Source organism: Haematobia irritans, chromosome 3, assembly GCF_050003625.1.
Source record: "Haematobia irritans isolate KBUSLIRL chromosome 3, ASM5000362v1, whole genome shotgun sequence".
In the NCBI taxonomy this organism is placed as follows: Eukaryota; Metazoa; Arthropoda; class Insecta; order Diptera; family Muscidae; genus Haematobia; species Haematobia irritans.
Window position 1 is genome coordinate 94,861,649 of NC_134399.1, and position 15,735 is coordinate 94,877,383.

Below are 15,735 nucleotides of genomic sequence, written 5' to 3' on the forward strand. Positions count from 1 at the left end.
GTCAAAATTTTATTTCTATAGAAAATTTTGTCGAAATTTTATTTCTATGGAAAAATGTTGTTAAAATTATATTTCTATAGGAATTTTTGCCAAAATGTTATTTCTATAGAAACATTTTGTCAAAATTTTATTTCTATAGAAAATTTTGTCAAAATTTTATTTCTATAGAAAAATTTTGTCAAAATTGTACTTCTATAGAAAATTTTGTCAAAATTTTATTTCTATAGACAAATTTGTAAAAATTTTATTTCTGTCGAAAATTTTGTCAAAACTTTATTCCCATAGAAAATTTTGTCAACATTTTATTGCTTTGGAAAATTTTGTCACCATTTTATTTCTATAGAATATTTTGTCAAAATTTTATTTCTATAGAAAATTTTGTCAAATTTTATTTCTATGGAAAATTTTGTCTAAATTTTATTTCTATAGAAAATTTTGTCAAAATTTTATTTCTATTTATGGAAAATTTTGTTAAAATTATATTTCTATAGGAATTTTTGTCAACATTTAATTTCTATAGAAATTTTGTCGAAATTTTATTTCTATAGAAAATTTTGTCAAAATTTTATTTCTATATATATATATATATATATATATATATATATATATATATATATATATATATATATATATATATATATATATATATATATATATATATATATATATATATATATATATATATATATATATATATATATATATATATTGATGTGAATTGCATCCTGTCAAAAGTTCGAATTTATTGGACATTTCTATCAAAAGTAGTGGTTAATATTGTACTTAGCCTGAGTCTAAAGTTTAAAAAAATGTCCAATCCAAAAAGGGCAAAAATCTTTGTTTAGTTGGCAGAATTCTACCAAAAATGCTGGATGTTTTACTGGTTTGTAGATTAGCAGAATCAATGGTTTGATAGATTTCTCTCTAACTAAGAGGAACTCAAAAAAAAAAAAAAAAAAATATATATATATATATATATATATATATATATATATATATATATATATATATATATATATATATATATATATATATATATATATATATATATATATATATATATAATATATATATATATATATATATATATATATATATATATATTTTTTTTTTTTTTTTGAGTTCCTCTTAGTTAGAGAGAAATCTATCAAACCATTGATTCTGCTAATCTACAAACCAGTAAAACATCCAGCATTTTTGGTAGAATTCTGCCAACTAAACAAAGATTTTTGCCCTTTTTGGATTGGACATTTTTTTTAAACTTTAGACTCAGGCTAAGTACAATATTAACCACTACTTTTGATAGAAATGTCCAATAAATTCGAACTTTTGACAGGATGCAATTCACATCAATCCGAATAAAAAACAGCGAACTCCATCAAAACATGCTAAGTCGACTTAGGAATGAGGGCATCGATATGGGCCGTTTTAAACGATATCTTGTTGTGCCATTCTAAAGGTAATTTTATTAAGTCTCCCTCACATTGGCAAAAAAAACCACCTGAAATAGTCGATGTTCGTAAACCTCTCATGAATCGAATTTTTCATTTCAGGGAAGTTGTCTTGAACATGAACAGACAGTAATCACTTGATGTCAAGTTTGGACTATAAGGTGAAAGATACACTCTGTTTCGCTATAGAATATGATATCATTCATACACCATCCTTAAAATATTTTCATGGTTGGTATTATTTTATAAATATAAATTACATAAAAATCCTTCCTTCAAACACTAAACTCCAAAATTTTTTTTTCTATTTTTAATTCTTAGAGAATTTTAAAATTTATTTTTATTTTTAAATATTACCTTACAAAATAATTAAAAATGGTTTGTGTTGTGGTATTAAAAAAATAAATGAAAATAATCTAAATAAAAATATAATTAGCAGATGCATCAGATACTACGATGATATTATATATGAAGTAAATCTATCATCAAGAAAATGATGCACTTTCTTTTTTGAAGTTTTCGCATATTCGTTCGTTCATGTTTTGCAATTGGACATGGTAACATTACAATGAAAAACAAAACAAACAAAACTATTTTGTTACAAGTCGTTAGAAAAACTTCCTATAATTTCATTCTACTAGATTCATAACTAAAAACCGGGTGAGTTGGCAACATAAACAATAAGAGGATGATATTTAGGAAAATATTATTTAAATCTACAATGTGTTTAAGGGAAATATGTTAAGTGTATTGGATAAATATTAACAATGTATCCTCAGGATTTGTGTGCTGTGCTCCCCAATCAACGTCCCAAGAAATTTTTGGACCAATTTTTTACAATTGGCTTCGATTTAGATTGTTCCATACGTTCACGTTCCTGCATTTGTTCTAATAGTTTCTGTTGATTTTCACGAAACTTCATAATGGGGTCATCAAATTGACGATAGTAATGCAAAACCTCACGTACATCATCGACCTCACTGGTAGCAAGAGCTACAAAGTAATTGAACATAAAAAAGAGATTCGTAAATTTTATTGCAACATTTATTACTTACTTTTCAAGAAACTGATTAAATCGAGCAGCTGTGAGTCATCATCATTACCCATCCATCGTGCTATGTTGAATGTATTGTCTGGATGCATGCGTGTGGAGTTGGCATCCCAATCAACAACAATGACCTGTGAAACGAGTTAATAAAAAACTTAGATATACTGGAAAATGTAAACAAAAAACAGAGAAAGGGCGAATGTACGACCTTCTTTGCATATGCGATGAATGTCTTTGCAGTGTAGAAGTGAGGATTTTTACCGAGAAGTGCAAATCGGCTTTAAATGAGTTTAAGCTAATCCTTGCTAAGAATAACGTAAAACGAAACGAATCATTTGCAGAGAGAACGAACGTTAGTAAATTCATAGACGTGATTAGAATTATCAGCGTGATAATGTGGACGCGCACTATACAAGAGCTGATTTCATGACTCAGGTTCACGCACCAAACTTCTTATATTGAGTACACTCACACAAGCCTTTGATTGAGACGAGATGAGTTTTTTCATGGGACCCGTTCCCGGGAATTCCTGGGAATTTGCCTGGGAATATTTTCGTTCCTGCTTTCCCGGGAATTATGTGCGTGAATTTTTTTATATGAAACATTACCAACTATACCGCAAAAAATGATTTTTAGTACCATTGCGATAATTTAGACTTAGTAGACAGGAATCACAATAGAGAAACTATGGAGTAAAATAGTTTAAGTAAAAACTTTCAATTTCTTTCGAAATTGTAGTTTACTATTTCAATATGTCACTATGCAATAATTTGTCCGACATACACAGACATAGGTCCTAGTCCAGATTGTAACGGGCTTCCAATACTTTTAAATGATGGTTTATCCTTCTGAGTTATTATAGTGATACCTCAACGAATCCGCATTTCGATGGACTATTAGATTAAGTAAGCACTTGTAAACAGCAATACCTTTTTTTAATATCCAAGCAATTTTTTAATTGTACAAAGATCATCTTTTATTTCTTTAACAATGAAACCTCTACTGAGACTGTCCTAATCATTGTAAAATTTTTCCAATTAATTTTTGAAAATTGAAAAATAGGCAATATTTTGTGTGTACTAATATTAATATACTAATACAGTCTATTACAAATCATTCTATTCCCCTATGTTTCGATATTCAGAATGGCAAATCGCAAAAAATTATTTTTATATAACAAAGAATTCGAGATAAACTGGGATTTAAATCCAAATGCCATTTTTCTTATTAAAAACATTTATTATGCCATTATTATTATGAAAATATCGCAAAAGGAATATTATGCAATTTGTGATTCCGAATATCGGAACATGGGGGAATTTATTCTTTTTTTAAGAACAAAGAAGTATAAATACCTTTCTTAAATCACGATTCAAATTATCCAAGTTCTTAACATGATGACCATCAATAAAATGCGTTGCATCACGTACCAGACGATACATAATATATCCGTTGGGATCTAATGCATCTAATATTGGAAATACTGTCATTCCCTGTTCGGCAGTGAAAACGACAATTTCAAAATGTTTAGCGCACTCCTGTAGGAAAACATCAACACCTGGTCGTTTCTTGAAACGCCAGCCAGTTTGATATGTCCAGTCGGGATGCACCAATACGTCCTTCATTTCTAGAACCAGAGTATAAGGTGGCTGTATGTAAGGCGGTTTCAGAGGATCGGGTAGTAATTTCTCCCTGGATGGCTCTTGAATCATTTTCTGATAATAATTCATGGATTTCCACATGCGCTGTAAATATTGCTGGACAACTGGATCTTTGCTGAATTCGTCTTCAATTATATTACCTTCGGGGTCAACCTCAGGCTTGCCAAACTCGTAAACAGCCCATACGATTAAGGCTCCACCGGCTCCGGCGAATACGGCAAAACTTAAGACAAAGCCGTGAGACAGAGTTATTACGCAAGCAAATACAACTCCGACATATAGAGAATTTCCACACAAAAACTACACTTACCCAATTTTCATACGTTTAAAAGCCTTTTCGTTCTCTTTAGCCTCCTCCTCTTCTTTACGCTTACGTTCTTTTTCCGTTTCCTCATCAACATTGGCAGCAGTTTGTGGAAATAGTTTGGACAAGATTTCCGGACTAGCTGGTTTTTCTAAAGGACGGACAACATATGATAATCCCATACTCAATAATGCATCTGTTACAATTCCTTACTTGTGCTGTCAGTAGAGTTAGTCCTTTGTTGAAAAGTAAGCTGTGCCGCATGGTTGCGGACTAGATTTGAGGAAACTGGCAGTACCCCTACACTGCTAAAGGCACGTTTCTGCTCATGCTTACCGAATAACAAATTAGTTTTAGATGCTGGTCTATTTGCACAATTCAATGTACATCTCACTAATCTTCCGAGGGCACTTTGAGCCATGTCACTTTTATAATTTTATTTGAAAATTATTAGTTTTCCTACAAAAACGCTACCGGGAAAATTTTTGCAATTTCTGGTTAGAAAAATAACCACCATAGGACATCAGCTGTTATTGCTGTCAAATATTCTAGCGATAGTGATATTAGTTGGCAATGTTCGTAACCGATTCAAATGATACGACTGTTTCGGTTACGAGAAGCATGATAAAAACATCACGTACTAGAAAGACAACGTTTATGCTATGTTCCCATCATGGTTCACATCGAGTTGAGATGTTTGACAAATGAATATTGTAAATAATACGGCGTTCTCAGCAGAGAATGAAGCCGCCGAATTTAGCCGTCGCCGACCCGTTTTTAGCAGTCGACGCCGCCGCCGAATATGTCGACTCATCTTGACTCAAATCTAGCCGCCAATTAGTCTAAAATATTGATTTATATCAGAAAAATTCTATAATATTTGTTATAGTTTTTGCCAAAATTTTGAACTTTGCAACTTCAATCAATTAGTATCAAGTTGCTATAATAGTTTTACAAAAATTTAGCTCAAAAAATTTTAATGAAATGTAAATTTGATTGTAAGATTGGTTGTACAACTAATCTCATTACATTTCGGAAAACTTCAAATTGATTTTATAATAGATAATTTTGCGCCGCCGAATAGACAACTTTTATAGGCTTAGCCGTCAAGCCGCCGTCGCGGGATGCAAAAAATTAGTGTCAGCCGCCGCCGACAAAAATGGGTTGGCTTCATTCTCTAGTTCTCCGCTAGCATGGGGACTGAAATATTTTACAAAAAATCAAGTTTTCCTCGAAAACACGTCAATTTGTCAAATTATTGAAATAATTTTCATAGAAAAAACGAATAAAAAGGGCATTGAATAACATTATCCCCATGTTCTCGTTTACGAATTAGCAAAACGCAAAATTTTGAATTGTCTATAATTTTTGAACCATTCCATATTTTTTCTTCATTTTTTCCAATTAAATTTCTTATCCATATTACGGCCATTTTCATGTAGCTCCGTTAGGCTTTAACTGCCAGTTAACAGAAAATAAATTGCAAATATCTTCTCTCCGGTTAACTTTAACTGAAAAGTTTTCAGCAGTTAAGTTTCTAACTGACATATGGAATATATAGGCAAAATGACAGATATGTCCATCGTGCGGTTTAAAAGTTCGTTAGCTTACGTAGCACTAACGGAGCTTCATGAAAATGGGGGTTAATCATATAAAAATTTTGTATTGTATAGCATTATGGTTCAGAAACTAGAGGTTTAGGAAAATGTTGTGATTTGCGAATTCGTAAACCAGAACAGGGGGGATAGCTTTATTTTTTTCCTTTAAGGTCATGGTATTTAGTTCAACAAACGTTGCATATATTTGAATTTAGAGTAGATGGAAATTTCTAGATTCCATGTCGAACTAAAACATCTCAACCCGGTGTGAACTGTGAAACGTTTTGAAATAAGTGAGCCTGAAACATCGGGCTGCTACTATACCTAAAGTTGGTTGTGTTTAATTTTACTTTATGTTAGCGATTACTTTTCCTGATATAATCAAAAGTATAAATGAAAACAAACATATTTCTGTTAAGTCTTGCCGAAATAAAGACGAACAAGAAACGGTGCATCAATTGAGTTATGTTATCTGCTCTATATTGAACTGTTTGAATTTAACATAACGCAACGATTACCTGGCAGTAAAAACTTATGATTTTCAACGTGAGACACGAACATAGTATTTGGATAAATAGTAAATAAAACTGCACTACCCTGCCAGAATTTCAAAGTTCCATTTCATCCTCATCGCTACCACAGACTTGTAAGTGACACTGCAACAATCGCCAACTGTGATAGTATTTTGCCATAACTATTCGCATGGAAGTATTTTGCCATCACTATTGTTACAAGAGCCATTTTATATTTTGTGAAACACCAAGCACAACTACCTTCTTACAATTTATTTAAATAAAAATGATAATGAAGTTCTGAAAACATAGTTATTTCGCTTAAAATGGTGAAAGGTATATTGGTGAACAATTTTTGACTTTCCAAATGGAATAAAGTGATAGTTTTTCAAATATTTTCCAGACACGCTGCCTCCATTGGGAATAAAAGCACTGGCTGATAGACACTGCAACATGTAACTTGCAACTTGTAACTCAACATCAATATTTTACTAATGCATAAAAATATGTTAAATGTGATGTGATAGTCGTATAAATGTTATATTTATGAGATTTTATAAATGTTTAATAAAATTAATAAACATCTAAACAATCGTGTTTTACTTGACCATAATGATTCTTTTACAACTATCTTAAAATGCACTTTGTCTGATTGTTTGAAGGGGCTCTTATTGGCGTCCTTCTAAATGTATCCAGAAGGGCACCTAATAATTGCACTAATGCGATACTTTTTATAGTAACTTGGCGTGGTACAACTTCTCAATAGTGACGGCGCTTTTCCGAGGAGTTTTGGATATCGTATACGACTGTTTTCGACCTAGTGAGGATTCTCAGAAGCGCCGCCAAATTCAAAAAATGTTGGCAGGGTAGAGACGCTTATGATATATTTACATATACATGATTTCTACATTTACTTTTACAAAACGTGTCATATTTATATTTTTATTTTTCGTTTACCATAAAACAGACGTTAATACATCCCAAACATTTCTAAATTCTCGCAAAGATCTTGCGAATTATCGCTGTGTAATAAAATGGATGAAATTTCCAGTCGCTAGACCGATCACTTCTACTGTCAGACGCCTTTGTTGTGTTTAACTGCATCGATAAACCAATAACAATAATAACGCAGACTTGATGTACAACTCTGTGCTAAATTTGTATCAATAGAAAAAGATTCTCAATTGTTTGCAAATCCGAAGAATTGTGAATTGGTCCTAGTATTTTTAAATTCCGCTATAGTTTCAAACATTTTGAAAAAATGAGTTCGGAAACTCAGGATCTTGTGGTGATATGTCGAGCTTGTTTGGTCGAATGTAAGGAATATAAATTTATACACAGAGAAGGTATTATATTAGGAGAGATAACCACGCTAGCGACTCTTCTTAACTATTGCACTGGCCTGGAGTTCTGTGAACAGGAGAATGTTGTATTACCCGATTTCCTTTGCTCAAAATGTATACAAGATTTGGCTAGAGCTTATTTGTTTAAGAAAAAGGTATTGGATGCTGATGAAGCTTTGAGATCCCAGCTCTTAGACGAAGTGGACGAAATTGTGGATCAAAAGTGTGTAGAAACTCATAGAGAAAACTATGGCGATGATTGTGTTGGCGGGGACGGTGTTGTGGATGAAGAAAAAAGTCAATTCAGACGTTGTGATTCCGAGACAGATTTAAAAGAATTGGCCGAAGCTGCTCAAATGAAAAGGGAATTGGAAGCCCAACTATACGAAGAAACGACCACTGAAGAGTACACCGTAATACCAAATGATGTTGACGAACATATGCATGTTGATGACCAAATGGACGAGGGTCATGAGTATGTGGTTCATGAAGTTGCCGAAGAAGTCTATCATGCAACAGGTACAGAGATGGAAGTTGCTGAACTTTCACATCATGACAGACATGAAATTGTCGAAGTCGAGGAAGAAGAAACTAGTGTCCAACAAATAGGTGAAGATGACGAAGAAGTTGAATTCGAAATACATGTAAATGATATTGAGGTTGTAACGGATGATCCTGTTGGAGTTGAAGAACAACAAGATGTAAAATTACGGAGTTATGGTAGAAAATCGGGAACAAATTCAGAATCAGATGGAGGTCTTGTTCCAATTCCAAAAGGTACTAGAAATAGAAATAAATCGGCAAATACAAAGCCAGATCCACGTTTTCGGTGTAAGGTAAGTGAATGAATGATATAATTTGCAGATAACTTTTATTTCTTACACTCGAGACAAACATTTACTAACAGTGATATCGGGTAGGCCCTACCTGTAGAGACGTACACGTACATTTAATTTTAGTTTACTTCTCAATTGGTTCAATTGTGAATTACGATTGGGCATTAAATTTTAAAATGATCACCAGAAGTATCATTACTATTTCTTAAATGTGAATGTGCGATTAGTGAAAAATAGAGTTATTGAGTTTTGTATATTGTAGGGTATAAAAAATAAAAAAAAAAATAATTTGAGAATAATATATAAAGCTTTAAAGCGCATAATAAACAAATTTCGTTAAACTGTGTTTAACAAATGCGTTGACAGAACTAAGAAAATCTAAAAGAGGACAGTTTTAAATAAAAATATTAGAATGGTAGAATAAAAAGAATTCTCAAATAAAAATGTTGCTTTAACACACATTCAAAGTGACAATAAAAAGATCGATATCCAGCTGCGAAGTGGGCCAAGGAGTTTTTACACTTACGGCCATTTTCATGTAGCTCCGTTAGGCTTTAACTGCCAGTTAACAGAAAGTAAATTGCAAATATCTTCTCTCCAGTTAACTTTAACTGAAAAATTTTCGTCAGTTAAGTTCCTAACTGGCATATGGAATATATATGGAAGATGACAGCTTCGTCCATAATACGGTTTAAAAGTTGGTTAGTTAACGGAACACTAACGGAGCTTTATGAAAATGGGGGTTAATGTCATACAAAAAAAAAGATCGATATTGAAGTTTCTCTAGTTTTACCATGTCAAAAATTAGTTTGTCGCTTTGGTAGAACTTCGTAATCTAATCGTACTAAAAATTGGCGCAGGTTTTTAGCTTTGCTGAGAGTTAAATGTGTTCATCATAAACTGGTACACAATTAAAAAACGGGTGATTGTCGAAATGGAAGCAGTATTTATCAAAATTTGTTATTTTAATGTTATCGCCTTACAAAATATGAACATATTCGACGTAGATACTATGTTTGTTTGACAAAATAGGCTTTGCCACAGTTATTAAGTAATAACATTCCAATACTATATAGTTAATGTTTAGATATATTTTATTATTGAACACAGATGAAAAACACAAAATCTCGGCAGACAATTGTGAAAATTAGCAAAAGTCTCTGTACTTTTTGAAGTTCGTCGGTCATATTTTCGACTATCCTTATTCTTTTACACATTTATCTTAATATCCTTAAATTTATGCTGTATATAAATATTCGAGAACTTTTCTCTATTTTCCTCTTTATTTTTGATTTTTTGAAGTTGCGCTTTGGTCTCACATTTTAATACACATTAAAATTGCTAATAATTATTGTTTTATCCTTATATTTATATCCAAAAATTGTCCATTTAGATCGTGGTATAAACTTTTGGTTTGACTTTTTGCTATTACAATTTATCTTAATTTATTATATCTGCTTTATCATGATCACTTGTTGACATTTAAGACTATGTACTGTTAAATATGCATTGCTAAGAAAAAATTAAGGTTAAAAAACTAATAATTTTAATTTGTATTAATTTTGTCCGAAATTTCTTCACTTTACTTTTCTTTTATATAGGAATGTGGCAAACAGTTAAGTAACCCAAGTTCTTTCAAGTATCACATGCAGCTGCATTCCGATTATGAACCCTATAAGTGTAATGTATGTGGACAACGGTTTAAAACTCGCAATGCCTTTGATGGTCATCGATCAACTCATGATCCCCAAAATCCCAATACTTGTGAACTGTGTGGCAAAGCGTATCGTCAAGCATCATCATTACGTCTCCATATGCTGTCGCACACTGGTGAAAAACCTTTTAAATGTGATATTTGTGGGAAAGGTTTAACACAAAAGTCCGGCTATAAAAAACATATGCTCACACACACTGGGGAAAAACCATATCCTTGTGACATATGTGGAAAATCATTTCGGATATCCAGTAATATGTTGGTACATCGTCGCAGTCATTTAGGTGAAAGGCCGTTTGATTGTAGACAGTGCGAAAAAAATTTTGGTACCGCGGAGCAACTAAAGCGTCATTTGTTAGTACATACTGCCGAAACACCGTTTCCTTGTGATATTTGTGGCAAACATTTTAAACGGCAGTCTACATTGAGGGCACACATTCAGGGTCATATTTCACAAGAATCCGAAGTGGAGCAAAAAAATGAGAAGTAGTTCTATTATTTAAATGTTAAATAAGTTAAGCTTATTTTATATATATATTAGATCATATTGTATAAAAAATAGATTTTAAAGTTTAAACTAATGAAAAATAGATCTGGAGGCCTGTTTTAGATTAAAAGACCTTTACCCGGTGCGCTAATTGGCACCGAAGACACAATAAAAACTGAAATATATTTATTTGCATGTTCGAGAGTTTTTTTTATTTGATACTATGGATAAATCTAGATTTGAACTTTATCAAATGGGATTTGTTTTTTGCCAATCAGAATTCAAAACATTTGAAATGTCCACATTTGACCCACCTTAGAAAACATTTTTCAGCAAACTATGACATTTAGCCTGGGGGCTAATCACGGCATTCGATATCGAATTCATAATCGTAACGAAAAAAAAATGTCGATACGACTAAAAGTTTGGATCACGGCATTCGATCGAAATTTGATGCAATTTCTCTAGCAATGCCAATAGCAAAAAGCGAAGCAGAACAAAATGAAATGACAAAATTAAGTTAGCAACACAAAATATAATGTAGAAAAACACATGTTTTTGATGATTTCAAAGTAAATTGTATTGTATTATATCTTATGGACCCATATCTCTTTTTACATTCCTCCGAATTCCTTCCTAATTGGAGGAGAATATAAAATAATTCGGCGACAAATGAGGAATAAAAGTGCACATTGTTATTGGTGTAAGTAAACGGGTTTGAAATGGTGTGCACTGTTAGAAAGTCACATTTGGAGGCTCAGTGGACGATTTCGGCTTACGAAGGAGGCGTTCAAATGGAAAATAATTTTTGGTGGCATGTCAACGTCAATTCTATTGCTTTACAATTGTCTGCCGTCTTAAAACTTTTTGACAGTGGAAGCCTTCATCATTCACTATTCTTACAAGGTGGTCCAGAAGCGTTATGTTGTCACGGAATGGTACGGTAAATGGTTGATCACAATCTCTTAACTTTTATTGGAGTTGCATTAGTCCTAAATATTCAAAGTATGTTCATTATATGTAAATTTACTAAAAATTAGCAACAATTCGAACTAAAACTAATATATTTACTATTCCTATATGGCGAAAACAATGTAAAAAACAAGTGAAAATGTTTTACGATTGCAATTTACCAATCGAAAAAAATTTCGATCAAAAAACTCGATATCGACTCCCGTGATCCGAAAAATTTAGATTTCGATCAAAAGTTCTCGATATCGAATGCCGGGATTAGCCCCCTGTATTCCTATAGCAAAATTGTAGAAAATGCTAAAGTAAAAATAAATTCATATACCGAGAAACATCAATATCTGACTTGGCAGCAGTGGGAGATCACTAAAGCAGCGATATTCTGCTCATAGAAGTGTTGCAAACAGTACTAAAAGAACACAAGCCTATTATTTAGAGGTATTACTTTTGCACCTCATATGTTCTGCGTTTCACATGAAAGACTTGCGGTGAATTTCTCCCGTAGGGGTTGTTCTGTGTGCTACTTTTCCCCCCACAGACGGGAAAAATTTTCACGGATTTGTTTTTTAATGAAATCTTTTTTATTTCCAAAAAGAAGGATTTGAAACGGAAGTAAATCTTTTATTTTCAATTTTTCATATGTTTTCTGCATCCTTGATAAGTCTTGGGTGATAAAATAGCACGAAAGCCCTTTAGAAACCAGATTAAAAAATATACCACAAATTGACCAAGATTCCCCCTTTTACTTGTTGCAAAAAACTTGTGGTTGCTTAAAAACAGCTGATTTTATGTATGTTGGAAACGAGAGTGTTTCAAGATTTTGAGAAAACGCATTGAAACTTTTCTAATTGAAAATATGCGTTAATGCTTTTTAGATTACAACGAAGTGTGTATGAATATGATTATGCTTAAATTTGAAATAAAAAAACACATATTTGACCCAGATAAGACGAATTAAAATAATATTTTTGATCACAAAATTGCTATAAACGATTGGGCAACTTAAATTCTGCAAAACGTCTCACGCAAGAGTCAGTCAATTATAATAAACTGCGTTAAGAGTCCTCGCCGGGAGAAAAAATTATTTGTTTTTATTTATTCATAAAAGCATAAAATACAAAATAATCCGCAATTTTCGATTTAAAGACGATGAAAATTCATAAATTACATTTGCAATATATTTTAGTGCGAATATCAATATTTTTTCTAAAGGCGTTAAATGTTTTGCGTGCAGTCCTAGTTCCAAAAATTTCACAGGAAACCAAGAACAACCAAACATTTTTGGGGGGAAATCAAAGTGGAAGGTGAAATCTATTTGAAGGGAAATCCAGAACATACACGAATATGTGTTGTAAAAACTTACGCACGTTTACGAAATTAAAGCTGTACTGACGATCGAACAACTTTCACTCATGCATGACTCACGACAATTCACTTGACTTATGAGAAATTCATGACTTACGACGGCAAAAATAGAATGAGAAAAATCGCTTGCACATGCCATAAAGTACGACTTAAAAAAAACTTCATTTGAACCAAAATTTCCTCTGACTTGTGTAGGTGTCGAGGGGTTGTTTTACTTTTTATTCCAAGGTCTACTTTTTATTACAAGGTCGAAATAGGTTTAGTTTGTAACAGGGCTGTGGAGTCGGAGTCTGAAGATTTTGCTGGAGTCGGAGTCGTAAACATTTTTCTCGACTCCGACTCCGGCTAAACTTAATTTTTTAAAACACTTCATATTATTGTAACTAAACAAGTTCTTACGCAAATTAGTTTCCATTGTGTTATTCATTCGATCAATGTTCGGTATGACTGCTAATAGATCAATTTTAATGCGCACAACCATAACAATTTATTTGAAATATTTCGAACAATCGATTTTATTTTATTAATTTTATTTTAAGACCATATACCTATATACATATGTTTTATTTCTATAGAAAATTTTATCAAAATTTTATTTGTATAGCAAATTTTTTCAAAATTTTATTTCTTACTGATACTCCTCACTGCTAAGTCGAAAACTTGTAAAAATTACTCAAATTTTCTATATCTCTAAAACATACCTATCGACGGAAAAATCATAAAAGCATTTTTTCGAAATTGCCTAAAAATTTATAATTATTTCCTATATTTATACCCTGCGCCACACTGTGCCCAAGGCATTATTTAAACGTGCCCAAGATTTTGTAAAAGTCTGACAAAATTTTGTCCAATTCGGGTAAGTTTTAAATATGGGTTAAAGGGAACATTAACCTTTATAAAATGCACTCAACAATTATTTGAAGGATTTGAGATTTTATCGAAATGTAGATCTAAATACAATGTGGTGCAGGGTATATTATAGCCGGTCCCGCCCGACTTCAGTCTTTCCTTACTTGGTTTTTTTTACTAAAATTTTAAGTACACAGATTTTGTAGAAGTATAAACAATTTTGTTTAAATCGGTTCATATTCGAATTCATCCATATGGGAATATAAACATTTGTATAGCTCGCAAGATATTTGAAGGATTTGAGATGGTATCAATAATTTTGGTATTATTTTATTTAATAAACATAGAAATAAAAATTAGTGATATTAAAATGAGATTTAGTTATATTACCCGGAGTCGGAGTCGAGGCTGATGAAAAATGCTGGAGTCGGAGTAGAGCAAAATTGGTTCGACTCCACAGCCCTGATTTATAGTTTTTGACTGCATACCTTGCAGAAAAAATGAGCTGTTTAAATTTGCCCATCAGAAGACCGAAAAAAGTTCTCACTTGTGTGTCAGAATAACTTTTTGGGAGGTGTGAAGAATATGTGTTGTACAGAGCGGTGAGGCCCATAACAGGTATGAATATAGCCTCCATATACCGATACCCGAATTTCACTTCTCGAGCGTTCTGAAGGCTTTTCATCCGATCAGTCCTATAGTTTGCAGGTCATGTCGGAATTCACCCTCAAGTAACTATACGAAAATAGCTTCATATCAGCTCATCGATCCCCGTATTTTACCCTTGGAACGTTCTGTAACCTTATTTGTCATTCGATCTTCTTGAAATTTAGTGCGTAAAACCTTGAAATCAAGCAACCTAACAAAAAATGGTTCATTTCAGTTCTAGATATAGCCCATATATAGACAGATACACATATTTTTCCTTTCTTTCATTTAATTTGTTTGGAATTTAGAACGTAATATTGGTATTTACACATATGTATGTCGTTACTTAGACTTGTAGTGTCCTGAAGACTCATTTTACGATCGATCTGCTTCAGTAACCAATAAACATAAATTACTTCCAATCATAATTAGATATAACCCCCATATAGAACTATCCCCAGATTTTATCCTTGGACCGTCCTGAAGGCTTTTTTCAGATATGATTTCTACGGAGTTTCAGAGACTCATTTTGTGTTTGCACTCCCAAAAAATGTCAGTGCATATGAGATGTAAACGACTTTTTTAGTAGAATTTTGTACGCAATTCTTTTATGGTTGGTGCGGCCAAACTTTTGGTCGTGTATACTGTTTTGTAATTATTATCAGAGGATCTTCTTCAACGTCTCAGTTAAGTTTCAAATAAGTCGATTCAGTTTTCTTGATATCGAAAAAACCGGGTCCCCATTCTTTCGTTAATTGTATGGATGTAACATTCTGCAAATAGTTGACTCACCCTTTAAGATGGTTACTAAGTTCGAGTTTTCCACAAAACACATTAGAAGTTTAAAAACACAAAAACAGATGATTCAAATTATGAAAAAGTCTGAAGGCATGGATTTCGTGACAGTTTGTCTTACGAAGTTAATTGATTAAGTAAAGTAACCGTGGAAA

General features: G+C 32.3%; 2 protein-coding genes across 2 annotated transcripts; one reads left to right on the plus strand and one right to left on the minus strand.

Moving 5' to 3' along the window:
• Positions 1-2,044: 2,044 nt before the first annotated feature.
• On the minus strand, positions 2,045-5,003 carry LOC142232197 (mitochondrial import inner membrane translocase subunit TIM50-C-like). Its single transcript, XM_075302919.1, has 5 exons — positions 4,678-5,003; positions 4,471-4,615; positions 3,855-4,383; positions 2,507-2,630; positions 2,045-2,444 (listed from the first exon to the last, which is right to left on the minus strand). Exons 1-5 carry the CDS (start codon positions 4,883-4,885, stop codon positions 2,254-2,256), a joined length of 1,197 nt encoding a protein of 398 aa, XP_075159034.1. The 5' UTR covers positions 4,886-5,003; the 3' UTR covers positions 2,045-2,253.
• A 2,726-nt stretch (positions 5,004-7,729) lies between these two features.
• Positions 7,730-11,149, plus strand: LOC142232198 (uncharacterized). The gene is made up of 2 exons (XM_075302921.1): positions 7,730-8,753; positions 10,355-11,149. The coding sequence occupies exons 1-2, from the start codon at positions 7,836-7,838 to the stop codon at positions 10,955-10,957; spliced, it is 1,521 nt and encodes a 506-aa protein (XP_075159036.1). The 5' UTR covers positions 7,730-7,835; the 3' UTR covers positions 10,958-11,149.
• Positions 11,150-15,735: the final 4,586 nt, after the last annotated feature.